The following is a 23,138-nucleotide window of genomic DNA, read 5'->3' on the forward strand; positions in this document are numbered from 1 at the left end:
ATTACCCTTCTCTCAATTATACCCAAACTTTAACATTTAACGATAAGTCTCTGTATAATTAAATAACTTCATATAAATAAAAGACTAATATAACTAAGACACATTTAAACTGAGACTCTTGTAAACCTCACTTCCTCATTGGAAGACAGTTCACGCCAACAAGAATGTAACGCAAAATTTAACTGATGGTTTTTATCAAAGCCTCAAACTTTAGTGTAATTAAAGTAGAAACTAGAAAGTGCATGTCCCTTCCGTCAGCGCACTTCAAGCTTCAGGTTTCCTGGCTTAAGGAGCTGGAAGTTTATGCGCTTGCAACGTTATGACTGGCTAATGTCCCACCAAAGATTTCCATTGAAGAAAAGAGAGAACATGGAAAATACGGTCTGTCAACCAGTGGCAACATTCTGTAGCTCCTCCCAAGATGTTATTTTTTCTCTTGGTTTCTTCTGCTGATTCCCCTCATTCTTTTCTTTCAAATCTATCTTTTCCCAGCCGCTGAAAGTTACGTATCTTATATTTCTTCGATTTAGTGCTTCAAGAAGGCCACTGCGTCCTGGTTTTGTATCAGAAGTTGATGCTAGTATCCCTTTTTTGAGGTCCTCAGATATGCTTGTCACCTGCAATAGCAATAGGCGTCAGCATGCAGAAACCAGAACCTCTGGTACGTCCTGCTAATGATTAGATATGAATGGATATCTTCAGATCTTAAAATAAAGCCCTCCTTTTTAAGCTCACTTCAAGTTTGCCATGGGTTCAACTTTTTTATGTTACTTTACACCTTACTCTCAACAGCCGGAACTGTCTTTCAGCGTTTTCAGCTGGCCATTGTTGTCTCCTTTATTATGGTTACTGAGCCGGCACTAACTGAATTATTTTTTTGTTTAAAGCACTAGGTTTAATCAATGGAAAGCGCCTCAAGGTGTTCCTTCAGTTTAGGTTCGGAAACAAAAGTTTCTCAATGAAGAAATTCAAGTGAAGCTTTTAAAAATAAAAATAAACAAACAAACAAGTCATTCAACTGAAGGCCTTATTTGATGAAAGAAAATCAGAAATTATCACAGACCACAAGAGCAGGATTAGAGTTTAGACTTGCTGGACAATATCAGCTTGTTTAGTTAATAATGTGAAAATATGCAAAATGGAGTGCAGTTGACATAAGCTCTATGCTAGAATCAAAATGGGCCATGAGTCCTAGATTACTGTTTCAGTGTTTTCATTTTTTAATGTTTAGCGGATTACTTCCCCAATGAAAACCCAAGATATCTAATACACGTAACTTGCAAACATGTAAAAGCTCTCATCTTTCACTTACAGTTTCCTCAGCACAATAGAGATTTGTTGCGATGATTCCAGTGGGTCCTCTCTTCAACCATCCGACGACATACAAGCCCTTTTCAATGGCTGCTTGATCTGATGTATCACTTAAAACACGGCCTCTTGTATTTGGAACCACGCCTGAAAAAGAAGAGGCAATGAAAAATAGAATTGCAGCTCAGCCTAGTTAAAATAGAAGAAATTGGACCTAAGTCAAGATAATTCAAAGGAACAAAAGACGAGGGAGAGAAGGACATTACAAAAAATTCACAGCATATTGAGATAACAACTATAACCTTTTCACCACAAATATATTTAGTTACAACGTAATAAAGAAGGGAGACAGGGAGGGAGGTGCAGAGACCAGTCCAACAGAATTGACATGGTTCAGGTAGAGTATCTAAATCTGAGCTAAAAGGAAAATCTGAATCCGGACTAGTGTAGATGGATCACTCTGAAGACAGGCTATGTACAAGATCAATTTACCAACAGTGGGGCACTGCTGCTTCTAATTTACTCCAGCACTATGAATTGACATGTATCAATTACAAAGCCACTTTAACTTCTCTAATTAATCCTTATTGAAAGCAAATAAAAAAAGAAACAAAATTTAGAAACTAGCATTGAAAACCTTAGAGCTTGAAGAGAGGTATTATGAGAAACATCATAACCAGGATCAAGTAGAACACGGCTTGATGGTTATCTGATTGTTTAAAAAATTAAAACCAGGGGCTTGAAGCTGATTCATTAGAAGGTAAGTGTTGTCTGTAATCATTGTAGAAGCATGGAACGGGTTAAATGAAACCATGTACATCAGGAATGGCAGTCACAAACATTAATTAAGCAAAAAGGGCCACCTAGGTGGTTCATGAAAAGGGTGACCTATTAGGAACAGGCACTAAGAGAGTTTGAATTCTTTTTATGGTAATATTGAAACATATGGAATGAGGAAGACCTTACCTTTATCATTATCAAAGGGTAACCCATCAACAGGTATTGATTTGTAACCAATGCTTTTTAGCACCAACCTGCAGCAAATACGTAAGTACAATGTACTGATCTGTGATTTGAAAGTACCTGCAAAACTGAGAAATATCTTACCCGCATTTGAGTTCCTCAAATTGCCCAGTCCCTACTGCATACTGTTTGCCTGAGCTGTCATCCTCTTCAAAGCAAAAGAATTGTCAGCTCAAGTTGCTCCAGATAATGATGCACAAATATAGAAAAAAATAAGATATCTGAGTTTGCTATAAGCATGGAGATCAAAAGAGATATATGAAGTTGCCAAGGAACACTAGTTAGGATCATTTAAAAAAAAAAAAAAAGGAACACTAGTTAGGTTGATGCACCCAATAGTAGTCGGCAGTAGCATCCACTAGCTAATGTTTGAATCTTCTCCTCCCAATAATATCATCAATTTCTTAAAGCATGCATTCACACAAAGAAAAGGTGGCATCACAACAAATTGATAATCTCACGATTTATCTGACATTTTGTATCACTATCTAACCTGTACAATTTGACAATTTGAACGAAAACTGACACCAGTTTGTTTGAATACTGCACATGTTTTACCCATTGCATAGCAAGGTGATATTTACAACTTGTTGCTATTGGAAGAAATATTCATGGCATAACCAATCAAAACATGCAGAAGGGAATATATGAAATCATAAAACACAGAAATGGCCATGTATGCAAACCTTGCAGACAGGTCTTCTCAAACTGCACACCATTTACACGGTTGCTTCCATCCACATGCAAAAATCTTTCTGGTCTTCTGAAGAAAACAAAGTGCAGATCACGCTGTCCTGGACAGGGATGGGATCGTGGAGAGGTGGCTGCATTGAAGAGTAACTCATACACTCGTTTTTTAGTTCTATTCTTCTTAAAACCTTCCTGCATTTGGTGACAAATAATTCCAGTGACGTTTGTGTGACTGTTTTAACAGCATAAAGGTAAAAATTAGTGAAAACAAAATTTTATATACCTCATCCCTGGGTGTTTTGAGTAGATCAGCCTCCTTTACATGAACATGCAGTCCTTTAATGCCTACAACAGGATTCTCCAGCCCATGACCAAATGTAAAGAGCAACAGATGATGAACAAGTACTTTCCTAGTTTCCTTAATTAGAAAATTGGTGTAGAGCTGATGAAGGATTAACTTCTTCTTATGGTAATTTCCAATTACCATCTATGCTTTTTTCGTTATTTTCTGTTCCTAGAGCAATTAATAAATTTTACTGAATTAGAAAGAAAATGGTAGGAGGTGCCAGCTTTCTGCAGCAGAAAAATCCACCAGGTTGATCTGTGTGGATTGAGAAGCCATTATTTTCAACACCTTTTTTCATTTTCTGAAGAAAGCAATAATAAATTTTCCATTACAAGAAAACAAGGTAGAAGGAGGCATCAAAGGAGAAACCCATGCATGAATAAAAGTTTTTTTTTTAAATGGCAAATTGATTAGTAAATATATATATATATATAAGAGAGGGGAGAAGAATGCCCTCAACCCAACTAAAAGACAAGATCTTGTTTCACCTGACTTTGTAAGACTATCAGCAACTTAGTTGACCTTGAAACATGGCTTCAAAGAACAAAAAGACCAAAAGCAAATGCATAATCACATCATAGTAACACCTAAGCCTCCAAGAGGGAATGGTGGCACTAGAACACCAGGAGATAACTGTAAAAGAATTCTCAACAATAATAAGGTAAGAATAATGTTGAGCCCACGAGTATAGGGGTGACATGGCTAGCAAATAAAGAGACCATAAGAGATGGCATAAAATTTTAATTATGCAAGCTGGTGTATGTTTTCTTATGTCTTTTTCCTTTTGAAGCATGTAGCTCTAAGGACATTGTAGTTAGTGTAAACACATTCCCACAACTATAAATACAACCTCAAGGTATGGGGTAGAGTATTCAAGCTTCTTCCTCTTGGCTCAAATTCGTCCTTACACCTCCCTCTTTTTTCTTCATTTTTCTCTCCTCTCTCCCAAAAGCTAGAGTTCCTCTCTTCACTCCTTCCCTTGAGATCTATTGTGTTCATGTGTTGGCACTAGAAATCAATATGGTATGAGAACAAGCAAAGACCTAACATGGAAAAAGAGAAAAAGAAGGAAAAGAAAGGGAGGAAGAAGAAGAAGAAGAAAATTATTAAAAAAGGAGTTTCTCGTTTTTCCCTTTAGTCTTCTTTCCTTATTCCTATTTTTCATTGAATTTTGCACTATCGTATCATAAGTTTCATATAGAAAATTATATGCTATTGGAAAGATCTTTGAGTCTAGTTTCTAGATCAAAAAGAATTTTTTACAAAGAGAAATTAACATCTGAATCAGCAAAGGTCAAGTAGCAACAAAGTTTCGAGTAGCAGCAAAAAGCCTCAACTTTTTGAACAGTTTGTATCAACATGACTAAGAATTTATGTAGAAAATTATATCTCAAAAGAAAGCTATGTGATAGAAAATTATCTCTCAAAAGAAAGTTAAGTGAGTCTACTTTCTATCCCAAGAAGCCATTTCTCAATCTGATCTTTCTAGAGAGAAATATCTACATTGGAAGAATCAAAAGTCATGTTGGTAGCCTATTACATGTGAAAATCCTAATTTAAGCTGATTTTTTTCTTCGCTTTTTGAGTTGCTAATATTGGTTAAGTTTCATATTTTTTTTCAAACTCTAGTCAAGATTTTACCAACTTGAGTATCTTTCCTTCCTTATTTCCTTTATTTGATCTCACATTACATTAGTTTCCTTAGGAGAAGTCTTTCCTTGTATGATTTTAGTTTCCTTTTTGACAAAATCTGAAATGTTTGAATTAGAAAGTCTTGTGTGCTCATTCTAAATTCCAAATATTATTGTCCTAAATCTCCCTAATTTCAGAATTTATCTCTTGAATATTTTCTTTCCAAATTGGTCAAGTTGTGTTAAAAAGTAATTGTCTTATATGAGAAGTCTATTTTTAGAGAGTTTCCATTATTATGTTTCATCTACCAAAAAAAAAAAAAATTATTGGAGATTTTTTTAAGTTTCCTCAATCATCATGTTCGTAGAAGAATTATTTTTGATCTTCCTCATGAGTCAAACCTGATCACCTTTTTTTCATCTATTGGTCTAAAAACGCATCTTTCTTACTTGGAAGTATGAAGAGCTGCATTGTGCACTTCCTTCCGTTTGAAATATGAGAGTTGTTATCTTTTTATTCACACCTAATTCCTCAAAATAATTTTTTCAATGTATTTGCTAAAATCACTTCAGAGCAATACCTATAGACCCACTACCTAAAAGTATAGGAGTGTGTCCAACATTCAGCTTGAGTCAAGTCTTTTTATTCTTCACCCAAGAGGTATTTTTGTTTGAGTTACCCTTAAAAACTGAATAGTGTCTTTGTTGTATCCTAATGTTGGATCATTTTTTTGCCTTTGGAATTGAGTGAAGTTTGTTTCAGATTATGACCGTTTTGACTAGTGTATGGAGCTTTGTCGTATGGCAAGAAGTGATTTTTCTTCTTTCTTTGTTATTTTGTGTACGCATGGGAAGAAGTAGAAAAAGAAGTACAAGAAAGAGGTAACCAACAATGAAAAAATTCACGTATTGTTGTAATCAAATTTTATGTGATTAGAATATCCAAGTAAGGGGAGGCAAGATGAAAACAAGATGAAGACTACAAGCAAGATGTGAACAAGATGAATCAAAGCAAGGTAATCAAAAAAAAATTCCAAGCCACACAAGATTAGAATTTCTTTCTAAGCAGACAAGTATCTTGACCAAGATTACTTGTAAAGTGAAGTTACAAACACTAGTTTGAAGGGGAGTGTTGAAAGACACCCATGTGTGTAAGGGTGACATGGCTGGTAAATAAGGAAAACTTCTATAGAGATAGTATAAAATTGTAATTATGTAAGCTGGTGTATGTCCTCTTATGTCTTTTCCTTTTGAAGCATGTAGCCATAATGGGGTTGTAATCATTGTAAACACCTTCCCACAACTATAAATACAGCCTCAAGGCATGAGATAAGAGTATTCAAGCCTATTCCTCTTGGCTTAAATTCATCATTACACCTCTTTTTTTTTTCCTCTTCTTTCTCTCTACCTTGATTTCTTCTCTCCTCTCTCCTAGGAGCTAGAGTTCTTCTCTTCTCTCCTTCCCTTGAGATCTTTTTTGTTTAAGTATTGACCCTAGAAATCAACAAATAACTTTGAACATGAAGTATAAGACCTTGAAGTAAGCTCAAGGTACTACTTCCATAGCACCACAAAAACCAAGAGGACTAGAAAAAGAAACTTTAACTGCAGCCAAATGATCTTTCATTACCCCCTCCAACACTAACAGGACCAGGATTCACAAAACAACTACCACCAAAATTCAACTTAAGTGAACCATATGAAGGCGGCTACCAACAAATCATATGAGGAAAATAGGATTCAAATCTTGCAAAATCTGCCCAATTCCTTGTAATAATAGAACTTGGATAAGAAGCAAGGACTCTAAAGGAATGAATTTGCAAAGGATTAAATGAATAGGACAGAATAATGAAAGCAAAAATTGAATTGTAAATACGTACACATGAATCCTCAACAACAATGTGTTGTAGAGAGACCCCAGGCCTTGCAAAGGAATAAAACAACTCACTGGCTTTGAAAAGAGTATACATGCAAGTGATCTCAAATTGAGAAGCAATGTCAGTAATTTCATAAGAAAACTCAAGAAGATGCTACTAGGAAGTGAGCATCTGCGACCGTAACTAATCACCATCTCAAAGTTGCCCTCAACCAAAAGAAGACATGAGAATCAAGAAAAAGCTGAAGACTATCAATGAGGATATGCCTCTGAGCTTCCATTAGGTTCAAGCACCCAAAGGGAGGAGAAACACAAAAAGTGATTCTCCACAAGTAAGCTCTAATGAATTTTGGCCCATGCTGCCTTTTAGCTATCATCAAAATTTAGTTCTATTTTGTTTTTTTTTTTTGTAGGAGGGTAGAGATGTAAAAGGTAAAGTGTTACTCCGTTATCCATTCAGATTACCCTATTCGTTAAGCCGCAGGTAATCGGGTAAACAAATGGGTAAATAAAACATCTAAGATATAATTCAAAAGGCCATGAAACAATTATGAAAACCCCATAAAATGACATCAAAATACTACAAAACATGAAAAAATGTTAATTAAACATATAATTAAGTTACAATTTACTAAAAAAATTTTAAACTAAGTCATCCTCCATGTAAAAAATGACTAGCCACTTAGGAGACCTATTGCTCAACCTTATAAACTGTTGGAAAATAAAAGGAATAAAGATATTGATGTCATTAGTTTATATTCCATATTGTATTGCTTTCTTATTCCAATACTCACTAGGGGTATACTTGTAATTAGGGGTGGCATTGAGCCGAGCCGAGCCGAGCTTGATTTAAATATTTCGAACTCGAGCTCGAACTGAGCCCAGCCTCGAGCCTAAAATTTTTATCGAGCTCGAGCCCAATAATTTTAACCGAGTTCGAGCCGAGCTTGAGCTTCAACATTCATTTAAAACTTTTCAAAAAATATATGTCTCGAGTTCGAGCTCCAACGTATATTTAAAACTTTTCAAAAAATACATGTTAAATTAATTGTATATAAAATTATGCATACATTTTACATAAAATTGGGCATGACCTCTACTTAAAATTGGGCATAAGGGTGACATCGAATTGAGCTGAGCCCGAACCTTCCTTTGTTTGAGCCGAGCTTGATTTAAATATTTCAAACTCGAGCTCGAGCCGACCCTAGCCTCGAGCCTAAAATTGTAATCGAGCTCAAGCCTAATAATTTTAACCGAGTTCAAACTCGAACTCTAGCTGAGTTCGAGCTTAACCTACATTTAATACTCTACATAAAATATATATCAAATAAATTATATATAAAATTATGCATACATTTCATAAAAAGAATGATAGGGGAGGTTCGGGATTAAATCTTGATAATGGATTAGAACGCACTAATATTAATCGTTTTTACCCCAAATATTGTCTAGCTTATTTTGTAATTTTTGAATTTGGCCATAAATTTACTATGGCCTCCTTAGTGGCCCAGGTTGAAAATTTATATTCTAGGAAAAACTAGAAATATTTTTCCTAGGATACATATTTCCAAAAAAAAACATTTAAATAAAATCCTATTACTATTAGCGACTTACTAGAAAATTACAAGAAATATTTTAATTTTAATTTTAGGAAATTTATATGGACCTCTTATTGCCTCTTCTAGGGAAATAAATAAAAATTAATAATTAATCTAATATATTACTATACTTATAGATAAATTTTTAATCAAATAAAATGTCAAACACAAAATTGCTATGAAAATTGCCTCATGCTAAAAGTATTACAGTATCAACTGTCAAATACTTATTTAAAAAATTTCTATAAGGTTTTCGCATGAAAATCTTACTTAGAAAATTATATGATTTTTTTAATAAGAATTTCCAATTAGAAAAATATTTCAAAAAAACATGAGGCACTAATAGTCCCTAGAAACATATTTCTACTAAAAATGTTTTTTTAACATTTATTAAAAAAATCACTAATAGTCCCTAGAATTTTTTATTATTTTTTTCACTTGTTTATGATCTCGCACGTGCAAAATTGTCTCATCGCAGGGGAGGGGAGGGAAATTATTTTTCCCTTTTAACTTAATGTCCTTTGGTTTCCGCCGAGGACGAGGAACGACGCGGAGAGAAAAGCTTCTAGCGGCACCAGCGAGGAACTTTTGTCGGGGATAACGGCTGCGACGGAGGTGGTGGCGGAAACAAAGGCGAAGACAGACGGAGTAGAAATCGAGCGGCGACAACGGACGGGAGGGGCTCGGCGGTAACGAGGGGAGGAAGAATTTTCCCCCCAGCTCTCGCTCCCGCTCCGCTCAGCGCTCCAGCTCTTGGTCCCGCTCCCCGGTCCCGACTCCCCCGAATTTGGCGCCGCTCGTTAAATTAACGAGCGGGCTCGTGAGTTTTCGAACCAAATCTTGATTCGGTCGAGCTCGGTTCGTCAATTTAAACGAGCCGATCCCGGATCTCGAGATCAGCTCGAGATCCAGGTATACCGAGCCGAGCTCGAGCCAGCTCAGTTCGAAGCCACCCCTACTTGTAATCTTTTTAAGTTGAAAGGATTAATAATAGTGAAAGGAGAGGGTTCGAAGGCTAAGTTTTGCTAGACCTACTTCTCCCCAACGTTTCTCACCTTCTTCTTGCTTCTCCTCTTCTTGTCCTCAACTCTAGTCTTACTTCTTCCTTCCTTCCACATCTTGGGATCTTTCCTTCTCTTTCTTCACACAGACACACACTCATGTGAGAAGTCGACAAGTTGTTCTTCCATGGGACCTTAGAATTTAACATGGTATCAGAGCAAGAATTCTAGGGTCCCAAATCCACTGCAAATGCCAAATTAAAAAGATGCATATAGTTGCTGGTTAGAAATTTTTCTATCCGAACTCAGATAAGTATCTTACTCTTATAATATTTTTCCTCTTCTCTTTAAGGAAAGAAGAGTTTACACCTTGCTTTCATTGATCAAAAGAACTGGGGTTTTTTTCACTGAACTCATGATGTTCTTGTGTTTGAAAAACTCAAACCCTACCCAAAATTCTGGGTTCAACTGAATTGTCTTCACCTTGCTTGATTTGCATGTCATTTAGTAGACCTCAATTGCAAAGTTTTTCTGGGTTTAAAATTGTAGAATTTATGAAAAAGAAAAATACTTCATTGACTTCATAAACTTATTATAATCAGAGTACATGAACCTCTATTTATAATAGAGGAAGGTAGTAGAGTCCAATTATAATAAAACTACCTTTGTCCCAATTACACCCCAACTCTAACACTTAAAGATAAGTCCTAGCATAATTAAATAACTCAATATAGATAAAAGACAAATATAACTCAAATTAGAACTCTTCTAGGACGTGACTATAAGATAAAGATGCCTTTGTGAGTCCTTGATCTTCCAACTTATGTGTTAAGGATGTCAGCTCGTGGTAATCATGGTGGGTCCTACTTCTTATGGGCTTGGGCCCACCTTGTGGGCCTTCTTTGGTCGTATGGCCCATCTTATAATACTCTTAGATATGTGGGTCTTCCTTAGTCGTGTGGGCTTGGGCCCTATTTTCAACACTCCCCCTCAAGTTGGGGGTGAGAGAACATCAAGAACTCCCCGCTTGCTACAAATGATGTATAAAATCTTTTTGTATAAAATGGTAGTCCTCCAATCTTCCAACACTCTCCCTCACGCTGGTGCTTTTTTCCATGAGACCCAGCAGGACAATTCAGGGGGGTCTAACATAGATGTAATAATAAGTTCCTCCGTCATGGTGTCCCAACCTTTGATATTTGATATTTTTGACGGAGTATTAAGTTCCTCCGTCATGGAATCCCAACCATTGACACTTGATATTTTTTACGAGGTATTAAGTTCCTCTATCATGGAATCCCAACCATTGACATTTTTTATATTTTTTACAAGGACAAATAAATAATGGTATGAGGAAAGATACCGAGGCCACTTCTTCTTCCATAATAATGTCTCATCCAAAGAGACATAATAGCAGTAGCTGTAATGTAACACTACCATCTTCCAACACATATAATATGAACCAAAATAATAAACCTCGTAGAAGGACCCATGAAATAATCATAATCCGATATAAATATTTTTTCTTAGTTGCAGAAGCTTCATCTTTTGTGCTCCCCCTTTCTTGAATATCTTGGTCACATAAACTTATCCACAACATAAGGAATAAAATACCTCTTTCTTGTACTTCTTCTACTTCTCCCCCTCTTGATCAATTTCTCCTTATAAAAAAATCATACCGAGAATTGGTTGAATAGGTAGGAAAATAGACTTACATATCTTTCTTTTGATATATAATTCTCCATATAAAGTTTTTTTCTTGATAGCAAAAAATACCTCGGAAGTTGAAGCATTCTGCTGCAGCTCGAACCTCTTTTTCAATCTGACCTTTGCTGCTTCCAATATCGATTTCTCTATGTAGATAACTCGAATAAAAAATTGGTTGAATAGGTACAAGAATAGACTTACAGATCTTTCTTTTGATATATATTTCTCCATAAAAAGTCTAGTTCTTGATAGCATAAAATACCTCGGAATCTGAAGTTTTCTACAGTTGCTCGAACCTTTTTTCAATCTGACTTTCGCTCATTCAAATATCGATATCTCTCTATAGATAACTCCGATTGGAAGAAATAATTTTTCCATGGAAAGTAGACTCAAATATATTTTCGTCAATATATAATTTTCAATATGAAAATCTCAGTATAGAGGTAAACAACCCAAAGAAAACTACAGGTGTAGGGACTGAAAAAAAAATAACTACGAACCTAGACTTAGGGTTTAGGGTTTAGAGAAAAGGATCTCATTATCTCTGTGGGTTGACTAAGTCAACTCACAGAACCCGCTCTGATACCATGTTGAATTTATGAAAAAGAAAAATACTTCATTGACTTCATAAACTTATTATAATCAGAGTACATGAACATCTATTTATAATAGAGGAAGGTAGTAGAGTCCAATTACAATAAAACTACCTTTGTCCCAATTACACCCAAACTCTAACACTTAAAGATAAGTCCTAGTATAATTAAATAACTCAATATAGATAAAAGACAAATATAACTCAAACTAGAACTCTTCTAGGACGTGACTATAAGATAAAAATGTCTTTCTGAGTCCTTGATCTTCCAACTTATGTGATAAGGATGCCAGCTCATGGTAATCATGGTGGGTCCTACTTCTTATGGGTTTGGGCCCATCTTGTGGCCTTCTTTGGTCGTGTGGCCCATCTTATAATACTCTTAGCTATGTGGGTCTTCCTTGGTCGTGTGGGCTTGGGCCCTATCTTTCAACAAAAATCACCAAGACCCTTCTTGTTACCTGTCACCCTTTTAACTCCTTTTTGATCGGTCGAGAGCAGTACATGAGATGGAAGAAAAAAATTTCATCTTTCCACAAACCAACAACCGAAGCTTGATTTTGCATCTTCTACTTGTACCTCTCCAAAAGAGACACCACTAAATAATCTCAATCTAAATTCCCATGAAGCAATGGCCCCCAAGAAGGGAAGTTAGTAGCAAGGGAGGCCAGCAACTGTACATTCGACAAGTGTGGGGTGTGCCCCTTCTCTCAGGGTTGAGAAGGTTTCTCTTTCAAGTACATATGTGGCACTTAAATTGCTCTTAGTGTAAAAACGTGGACCAAATAAGAGGGGAAGGCCTAGATGGTTTGGAGGGAGAAAGAGAATATCTCATCCCAAAATATAGAGTATCTGGCTGTGGGAGAAGTAGGGGACAAGCATTCCAAAAATGGCAGATTTTGACCAGTTGACATTCAACAGAGATGAGTCAATACATGGCAATGAGGACCTTTATTATATGGTTAAGGGACCCCTGGTGAAAAAAAAGTGTGTTGGAGCAAGGTCTGCAAAGGGAAGTTGGTTTGGGAATGAGCAATCAGCCAACTGCACTGTTGGAAGATGGCATTGAGGACATACCTATGATGCTTGTTAAAGTTAAATATGTAGGGTTATTGTGGTCCTTTTACATATCATGTTTGAGTCCATAGGAATGTTAGTTAGATTAGAATGATGTAAAAAGTTCACGGTTCAGATCGTATGTTATTTGGATATGTAGTTAGTGGGTTATGTATCAAGGGGCCCTAAGGGGCATTTTTGTAAAAAGGCATTAAGCATCTAAAATGAAATAAAAAGAAGGGGATGTGAGTCTCCTAACCTAGTGAGTGGAGGCTTCTACTACTTGGAAGGATCAATCACTCAATCCCCATCAGCACTCCAGATTTTAGGGTTTAGGGCACTTGAGACTCTCCTTCTTCAGAAAGCTTCATCAGTTATTACTAGAGTTATCTTCTACTTTATCTTTTTAATGAGATTCGTTTCAGCTTGGGAAGCACCATAGATTATCTTTTTCTTGTTTACTACATAGCCATAGCCTATTAGAGATTGTTCAATCAGATGTCTGGGGTCCATATCGGATTCCAAGTCTTCTTGGTTATCATTGTTTTGTTTCATTCATTGATGATTACAATAGAACAACTTGTGTGTATCTCCTTCTGGAGAAAACTGAAGTGTTTCATGTATTTCTTCAAATTTACAATGAAATAAAAAATCAATTTGGTGTTTCACTTTGTGTCTTACATACTGACAATAGGCTTGAATATATGAATAATCAGTTTAATTCATTTTATTCTAAAAATGGTTTAATTTACCAGTCTTCATGTGTATACACACCTTAACAGAACAGTGGCTGAAAGGAAGAACCGCCACTGACTTGATGTGGCTCATACAATAATGTTTCAAATGAAGGTCCCAAAACATTATTAGGGTGATGTTGTTCTTAGGACATGTTTCTTGGTAAATAAAATGTCATCCTTTGTACTTCGTTGAAAAATACCATCACATGTTCTCAAGCCCAATTGTGAGTTATTTCCACTTTGACCAGATGTGTTTGGGTTAATATGTTATGTTCATGTTCGTGGTCCATCTATTGATAAACTCTCCTAGAATTGTTTGTTGAATTTCTAGAAAAGATAAAAACTTCATTGACTTGTTGTAATCTGAGTACATGAGCCCCTATTTATAATAGAGGAAAATAATAATCTAATTACAATTAAAGTACCCTTGTCCTAATTACACCCAAAGTCTAACACTTAAAGATAAGTCCTAACATAATTAAACAACTCAACATAAATAAAAGACTAACATAACTAAAACACCTTTAAAATGAAACTCTTCTGTGAGACCTTCTTCTGTGAGACTCTTGTAAGACTCCACCATATCAATTATGGCTCTGTGAGATTTCTTACTGTGAGAGTAATGTAAAAGTTTTTCATATCTTCTCTTCAACTCTATTAAATGTATCTTCCTCAGGTATTCACGTTCACAAAAAGGGTACAAATGCTATTGTTCATCCTCTAAGAAATTTTATATCTTTGCAGATGTAAACTTTTTTTAAGCATGTCCCTTACTTTTCCCACTCTTTTGAGTCTGCTATTATTCCTATGGATATTGAGGTTGTCACTCCACTTTTTGTGAAGGATATTCCGAGTATTGCATCAGTTCCTGATGTTGTTCTAGAATTATCAAAGCTATTACAGGTGTATAAGAGACGAGTGCCTTCTAAGAGTACTTCTATAGTGCCTTCTAACAGTACTTCAACAATGCCTAGTCCTCCACCAATGCCAGCACTTTCCTTGTCAAAGGCTCCTTCAGTAAGTGATTTGAATCTTCTTGTTTATATTTGTAAAGGTGTATGTTCGAGTACACCTGCTTTGATAACTTGTCAGTCTTTTAAAACATTTGCATTATCTTTGTCCACCTGCTTTATTCCTTCTTCTCTACAAGAAGCATTAGCATCAACTCTTTGGAAACAAGTTATGGATGTTGAAAGGGAAACATTGATTGATAGGGGAACATGGACTTTAGGTGAGCCACCACTTGGTGCTACCAGTGAAAGATGCCAATGGGTGTACCATTAAGAGGTATCAAGCCAGCCTAGTGGCAAAAGGTTACACATAGATGTATGTTGTGGATGTCTTCAAGACCTTCTCACTTGTTGCTAGATTGTCTTCGATTCGAATTCTAATATCTATTGTAGTTAATCAAGGCTAGCCATTATACCAACTTGACATTAAAAATATCTTTTTGTATGGGATTCGGTTGAGGAGGTATATATGGAGCAACCTCCTCGGTATGCTCAAGGGGAGACCGTAAAAGTATTGCCAATTACAAAAAGCTATTTATGGCCTTAAACAAAGTCCAAGAGTCTAGTTTGAGAAACTTAGCCGTGTAGTAATGTCTTTGGATTTTAAGAGGAGTCACTGTGATCACTCCTTGTTTGTGTTGAAGAGGTCTTCTGGAATTGCGGTCTTAATTGTGTATGTTGATGATATAGTGTTGTTTGCTAGTGATAAAAAAGGTATTGATGAAGTTAAAGAACATATGGTTGGTCCTTTCCAAACAAAGCACCTAAGGTCACTTAAATAGTTCCTTGGGATTGAAGTAGCAAAAGGCAAAGCAGATATTATATTGACTCATATAAAGCATGCGAGTGACATGTTACATGAGCATAGGTTGTTGGGAGCCAAACCTGTTGAAACCCATATGGAAGTTAGCCCTAATCTACATGATGAAACCAATGATGAGCTCCAAAATAAGACTATATACAAAAGATTGGTCTTATTTATGCCACAGTGAGCAGACTTGATAAAGCATTTGTAGTGAGTGTTATTAGCCAGTTTATGGAACATCTACGAAAAATTCATCTAGAAGCTACGTTGAGAATATTGCAATACTTGAAAAGTGCACCAAGAAAAGGGTTACTATATGAGACACACAAACAATTTGCAGGTTGTAGGGCATCCAAATGCTGACTATGTTGTTCAAAAGTGTATAGAAGATCCATGTCAAGGTATTATGTGTTTGTTGCAAAAAACTTAGTGAGTTGGAAAAGTAAAAAGGAAGTTGTTGTTGCCCGTTCTAGTGTTAAGGTTGAGTATATAGCAATGGAGCATATTGTTAATGAGCTGTTATGGGTAAAATCTGTGCTACATGAATTAGGCACCCCTATTAAAAAAACTATGACTATGTACTAGGACAACCAAGCTGCAATTTCATTGCAATTTGTATTTCATGAAAGGACTACACATGTGGGGGTTGATTGTCACTTTATCAGAGATGCAACTATAAGTGGTATCGTGGTCATCCCTAAGTCAAATCTTTTTGTCAACCTGGTGATGTATTTATTAAAGCTCTAGGAAAAAATAGACCATGGGATTTTTATAATAAGTTGGGGCTCCTAGATATATATGTTCCAGCTTGAGGGGGAGTACTAAGTTACATGTGTAGGGGTGTTTTGGTCTTTTTACATATCATGTATGAGTCCATAGGATTATTAGTTAGATTGAATTGATGTTAGAAGTTTGTGGTTCAGATAGTATGTTATTTGGATATGTAGTTAAGTGAGTTATGTATTATGGAGCCTTGAGGGACATTTTGTAAAAAGGCATTAAAACACTTAAGTTAAATCAAAAAGGAACATGAGGTAGGAGTCTCTGTGTTGTGGGCTCCATGAAGTAGGAGTTTGGGTGCCACATTTAGGATTTTTTTCCACGTCTCAAGCCCATTATGTGTAAGCTTGAACGTGAGAGGGAATGTTGAGTGGGCAAAAATTCCACAAGGAAAAATGGGAAGAAAAGTTAATAGGTTATAAAGCTGAACAATAGGACTCCTAAGTGGCTAGTCATTTTGGGATGGAACTCAGATCAACCCAACACCTAACAATGTTAAATAAAAGAAGAGAAAAAGGATCACTAAGACAAAACTTCACAAACTTTTAAAGTATCTGAGGCCAAACTATTGATGATAAGGGAGAAAAGAAGCAGATACTAGGCAGCTATAAATCCAAACCTGTCAATTGTTACCAAATCCCATTTTTTGCAAGATATGGTAAGGAAAATCCAATATTCTAAGAAAGGCTTTCTCCATATCGATTTTGAGAGTTATGCCCAGCTCTCAATACCTAAGGAAGGAATGGAAGATTCTGTCAGGGGTTAAATCAGAATTAGGGATTTGACTGCTGGAGAAAGGCACTTTGGCTTAGGCTGATTACAGAAAGAAAGATACTTTAGACAAGGTAGGTAAACACTTGAGCAACAAGTTAACAGAAGCTAGGTAACAAACTGACTGGTCTAAAGTCTAATCTCCAGGGTTTTCAGTGACCTCCCAGTGCACAAATCAGGTGCAAATAGCTCAAAACTATTCAAGATATTTCTTGACTGAATACAGGAGCACTTTTTTCCCAAACCAGTTACAAGACATGTTTAGATTTGGATCCAGTAGCAATAGGCAGTTTTTAACGGATAAGACATTACCCAATATTTCTCGTAGTTCCTTTGCAGTACAAGCCACCTGTACTGGTCCACGTCTTCCTACCAAATACACTTTCCTGAGACCAAAAAAGGGGGCATAGGATGAGTCATCAAGGTCAAGAAAAAACATCATGTTTCAAAAAAGATGTTTCATAGAACTGACCTAATAGAACTTTCCTGCAGAGAAACTAAGGCATGCTCAGCAATATCAGTAGCTGCCAACTGTTCAGTGGGCCGCAAAAGGATCCTGGCAATGTCAAGGGCTACATTTCCCTGGAAGGATTTTAAAACAAAAATTCCACTATAACAGTTGGAACAAAGACCAGATGCACAAATTTTCAGAAGAAAAATATGCAAAAAGATTAACAAACTATATTTAATCAAACCAAAGAAAAAAATAACTTAGATATAAATTTCAGCCTCCAAAAGAGAGGCACAAACATACCTGACCAAGGACAACAGCAGTGTCTGTGCTCCTCAAATCAGGTGCTAACTTATTGCAGTCAGGGTGTCCATTATACCACCACACAAACTCTCTAGCTGAGTGTATCCCCAACAAATCCTAAAAACCAGAAAAAATGAATATTGGAACTTTTCTGTGAACATCTCCAGGGACATATTCTTTTACATTCGGATGACAAATTGGGTGGTCCGGTGGCATTGTAGTGGAATAAGAAAAGGGGTTTGATGATTAATCAATAACCAATAGCCAAACTCTGTTAGGCTTTAAGAGGAGTGAGCAACGGTCATTTTGTACCTTCCTCCCTTAATGTTCTTTGCTTTTGCGTTCTTATTCCTCTGGTCAATAAACTATGGTCAATAAACTATTACCAAATTACCACCCAAAACAAATACTAAGAAGGAATCTCCCTGTGGTCATCAAAATAGAAATAGTCCACAGCCTACACTTCAATCTCATGAACCAATATTACAGGTTTTTGATGGACAAGAAGATTTCAGTACAGAGAAGAGTTATTTTATCTCTTTCATTTTGTTCTCTTCAGATATCAAAATTAACAACCAAGCGATGTGTACAAGTTTGCCCCTGCAGGGCTAAGTTTGTGTCCACTTAACTATGTTCTAAAACTAATTAATAGGCTGAAAACTGAGCTCTAATTGTTGGGAATGAGTGCCTCCAATGCATACATAAAACAAATGAGCATTCTCATTAGCAGTTCTAGTGGACAGAGCCCGCATAACAAAAGAAAGCTTTTAGGCTCAGACAGCTTCGTGAGGGAAAGACAAAACCAGAACTTAAATATTATGTGACAACAAAAATACAAAATAATCATTTGAAAGGCTGCAGCTTCAGGAAACATACTTCCCCAGGAATTCCCAAACTTCTGTCACTTTCAGCACCATATGCAAGTACCACCTGTAAGTATAAATTATGTCATCAAAGAAGCCCCAAAATTCAAGAATGAGTTAAGGCGATGGAGTGCTACACAAAGCAAAAGGGAGCATAAAATACACTGTCCAGAAAAAATAATCCATAAAGGCTTTCTGAATTTAAATCTTACCACATTATAGATGTTGCGAAGCTCCGAGAGTGAAATACTGGATCCAAGAGAGACATTTCCAAAGAAAGAACATCGCTCATTTGTAGCAACCCGAGTAAATTGGTTAATGACAATCTGTTTGCAAATTCTGAAAAAACTAAGCTCAATTAAGAAGTATTTTGTAAAAATGCAAGTAGGTGGCACATTATATTACTCACCAGATTGGTGAAAATAATAACTCAACCAGTATGACAGAAAAAAGGCATTTATAATCTGAGTATGTAAAGGTTGAATGGAGGGCATTCAGATACTAAATATACAACCAGATGAGTTCATTAATAACGAAAGACATCAATAACAACGTTTCAATTATCAGTGAGAAAAGACAAACTGCAATTTCAGTGTGTTAAAGCAAATTCAATAAAACCTTACTTCTCGTCATGGAGCTCTTCCCTAAGAAAATCTGAGAAAACTTTAAAGACAGGTAATTCGCATAAGGCTGTTGTAAGTGGGAAGCCTCTGAAAGACATCCAGCACAATAACCTCCATCTATAGACAAGATAAACCTTTGGCACTATCTTAATGTATCAGCATAACAATATGTTCCACTTCAGAAGTTATGGGAATAAATCGATTAAGATTGTAGTTAAATGTTGAAGAGGAATACACTACTAACGACACTGAGGCTTACTGTTATTTAATAAGGATTTTGTCCAATAATAGTAAAATGATAAATGATATCTGATCAAAAACTTGTATACAGAATACAATACAAGTTCAGAATAAAAATGAGATTGCAACAGTCACAAATCTTTGATATAAATCCTCTCTCTAGTATGTGGTGTGAACTTATCTTACTATTGGAAGATTTGGTCGTTCTCCTCACCTTTGTTTCTGGATGGTCTGGTGCAACTCCAGTACGAACTAATCCAAATGGTGTTGGTAGCCTATCTATAATATCAATATCTGCCTCTTTATGAGCTTTTAACATCTGTGAAAAACAATCAGAATAAGCTGATGATAAGAACCAAAAAAGCCAAAGAAATTATTGACAAAGAAATCAATGGATCTCACGGCCTGAACTGAAAGAAGTACACAGAGTGGTTCACATTTCCATGGATTAGGTAGTTTATAATGCCAAAAATTTATTCATGTCCCATCTGTCAACAACAATTCATAACACTACTATCTTTTTTCCTTTTTCTTTTTCTTTTCGTTTTCTTAAAGGGTAACCAAATCTACTCAAATCGAACCATTCCATGCGACGAGATAACAAGTCTCTCTAAATTAAAATATTATAAACACGAAACTGAGATGCAAGTGGGAAATATTGACTTTCTGTTGATGTATAGAATCCATATTGAAACTCAATTAGCAATAAAGTAAGTAGGGTGCAAGAAAACCATCAGGCCAAAGTGACGAGTAAGGTTTATATTTCAAGAATCTATTTAAACTCCATCGATAGAACCACATAAAACGGGATTGTACAGCAATAAAAACTATAGAAAATAGGGAAAAGTTTGGTCCTGGTTAGAATACTTTTAATGATGAAACAAAATTTTGTTCTACTTATCGTTCGTCTTTACATTAGTTTAGGGGCTGATACGGTGTTCATGATTGCTTTACCTACATAAAAACGAAACTAAACTGGGGGAAGAAGAATTAAAAAGGGAACAAAAATAAAAAACACCTTGGACGAAGAACAATTTGGGCTTCGAAAATAAATAAGAAAATACGGGGAAAAGAGCGTGATGTAAACTCGCAAAACTAGAATATTCTCAGCAACTTTAGCTGCAAATTCTCGATTCACAAGAATAATGAAGGACTGAAACTAAGAACAACAGTGCATGGAAATTAAAATTTCATTATTAAGTGGGAAAAAAAAAGGCCAAAAAAGAGTACCTTCTCGGCAGTGTAGAATCCAGCGGGCCCGCTTCCGACGATACATACATGCAATTGACGAGAAGACAGAGAACAAATGCTTCTCCATAGAAATTTCCTTGCATGAAATATAGTCATTTCTTTCTTCACCAGGAAAACAAAAACGAAAGACAAATATTTCAGCACCTGCCTGGGACCGATCGGGTGCGACTGCTACTGCGACAGTCGGCTTGGCAAGTAGGAATTAGTAAGACCCGGCCAACGTTTCTCATTATCTGTTAGAAAAGGGATCAAATCATGAAGAGTTTAATGACTTTAATAATAATAATAATAATAATAATAATAATAATAATAATAATAATCATGGTAAAGTTTAAAAGAGTGTTACTTGATTACTTACATTTGAATTTGATCAAGGTTTTTAGGATCTCAGAAACGTGAAGTATCGTACGGATATCGAAACATATGGACACACGTATGGATATGTTAGGAAACGGATATAGAAGTATGGAAACATAAGAAAATAAATAGAAAATATTGAATTTTTGAAAAAGTAAAAAACTTTGCTTGCTTTTTATAATTTGGAATACAATGAGTATTTATTTATAATAGAGGAAACAAATAAAAAAAAGATAATAGAATACTAATCTAAACTACTAAAGATAATAAATAAAAAAAGAATCACATAATCTTTGGGGGTTGACCAAATCAACTCACAAAACCCGCTCGGATACCGTATTGAATTTTTGGAAAAAAAATACTTCACTAACTTGATGTAATTTGAATACAATGAACTTTTATTTATAATAGAGGAAACAAGGAAAATCCAATTACAATTAAACTACACATATCCCAATTATGCCCAAAGTTAAACACTAAAAGATAAGTATTAAAATAATTGAATAATCAAACATAAATAGAAGGCTAATATAACTAAAACACATTTAATTAAGATTCTTCTGTGAGACCTCCTCCTATGAGATTCATGTAAGACTCCACCGTATTAATTATGGTGAAACTTCTTATTGTGAAAGTCATGTAAGACTCTTGCATATTTGCTCTTAAACTCTCCCCTTCAGATTGGAATTTATAACTTCAGCTTGCAATGAAAAATATTTTTGGTCTTCAATATTCATTGGTTAAATTTCTTTCATATATTTTATCCTTTGTTCTCCCCATTTTTTAATATTTTGGTCACATAAAAATTACCACAAGATGTAAGGAATTAGACGCCTTAATTCCCAACTAACGAGAACAATAATAATAATCGCAGAAAAAAGGAAAACAAGAACAAAAAAATAACAAGATTTATACAGGTTTGCCTCAAGTTGAGACTACGTCATGTCTTTCACAGCTACAGTAATCCACTATGAAGATGAAATAATTTACAAGAGAAATCTCACACACTCACAAGTGTTTTTTCTCTAACCTCTCTCGGGCCACAACTCAAGATCCTACTCTGATAATCAAACCCTAATAGTGGCGCTCCAAATTTCCCTTAATGAAACAACAATCCATTTATTGTGGACCTTTCAGGGGCTCCCTTTCCCCCTTCCAATCCCTACGGCGACCCTACCATGAAGGTCGATTTGTGTACCAACTCAGCAGAAGGTGTTGATTAGGCTCCACAACTTAACACAACATGTAGAACAAAATACCTTTTTTTTGTACTTCTACTTCTACTTCTCCCCCTCAAATTGAGGATAAAAAGGATATAGTGAACCAACTTGGGCAAAACACAATATGGGAGAAGAAAATCACTAGTCAAAACGGTCATAACACACTCCGTTATTTTTTAAAGGCGAAAAAATAACCCAACTTTAGGGCTTAACAAAGAGACTATTCACTTTTTAAGGGTAGCTCATACACAAATCACCTCTTGGGTAAAGAATTAAATACTTGAGTCTAGTTGGATGTTGAGCACACTCCTATACAATTTAGGTAGTGAGTCTAGGCATTGCTCTGCAGTGATGAAAACAAAAGAAGATAAACTGAAGAAATACAAAAGGACAACAACTTTAACCAGAAGGAGGCGACTAAGCAACACTCATACTTCCAAACAAATTCTAGAATACGACTTTTAAAAAAATCTAAGAGAGACAATAATAGTAGAACTTAATAAATATGACCAAATATAACTTTTTTGGGGCTGACAACAATTTTCAAAGTTGATAATATGTAAAATACACAACCAAGTAACAAAAACATAAAACTTGAAAACAACATCAAAGTAGGAAATTTTTGTAGACATTGAATGAACACATCATGGAGTGATTAATTTTGACCAAAACTCTTTCATTAGAAGAGATTTTTTTCTGAAAAACTAGGATTCTAGGAGAAAATCAAACTCAATTCATGTCAATGCTTGGAAAGATAATAGAAGAAAATAGGAAAAATGAGAGATTTTTGGCAGAATTGACCTTTAGTACTTCTGATATCTATATCTCCCACAATATAAATCAGAATCATAAACCGTTTGTTTCTTAAGAAACTAGACTAAAAAATATTTAATTTGATA

At 35.6% G+C, this 23,138-nt stretch overlaps 1 protein-coding gene across 1 annotated transcript; it reads right to left on the reverse strand.

The window, feature by feature from the left end:
- Positions 1–12: 12 nt before the first annotated feature.
- LOC137941684 (NADPH:adrenodoxin oxidoreductase, mitochondrial) lies at positions 13–20,807 on the reverse strand. The gene is made up of 13 exons (XM_068787200.1): positions 20,642–20,807; positions 19,626–19,730; positions 18,761–18,874; positions 18,562–18,615; positions 17,686–17,802; positions 17,404–17,513; positions 17,244–17,317; positions 3,305–3,366; positions 3,018–3,213; positions 2,416–2,479; positions 2,275–2,342; positions 1,313–1,455; positions 13–617 (listed from the first exon to the last, which is right to left on the reverse strand). Exons 1-13 carry the CDS (start codon positions 20,756–20,758, stop codon positions 387–389), a joined length of 1,455 nt encoding a protein of 484 aa, XP_068643301.1. The 5' UTR covers positions 20,759–20,807; the 3' UTR covers positions 13–386.
- Between the last annotated feature and the right edge of the window lie 2,331 nt (positions 20,808–23,138).

The sequence above is a fragment of the Aristolochia californica genome, unplaced genomic scaffold (assembly GCF_029961685.1).
Source record: "Aristolochia californica isolate CCGP_79_NKW_82.1479 unplaced genomic scaffold, dmAriCali1.0.hap1 SCAF_10, whole genome shotgun sequence".
Classification (NCBI taxonomy): Eukaryota; Viridiplantae; Streptophyta; class Magnoliopsida; order Piperales; family Aristolochiaceae; genus Aristolochia; species Aristolochia californica.

Excerpts from the sequence above, each read along its gene's own strand:
- LOC137941684 (XM_068787200.1), bottom strand. The coding sequence starts at position 20,758 with ATGACTATATTTCATGCAAGGAAATTTCTATGGAGAAGCATTTGTTCT. Across the intron at positions 3,214-3,304 it reads TCAAAACACCCAGGGATGAG|GAAGGTTTTAAGAAGAATAG; the intron begins GTATATAAAATT and ends CACCAAATGCAG. Across the intron at positions 618-1,312 it reads TCTATTGTGCTGAGGAAACT|GTGACAAGCATATCTGAGGA; the intron begins GTAAGTGAAAGA and ends TTGCTATTGCAG.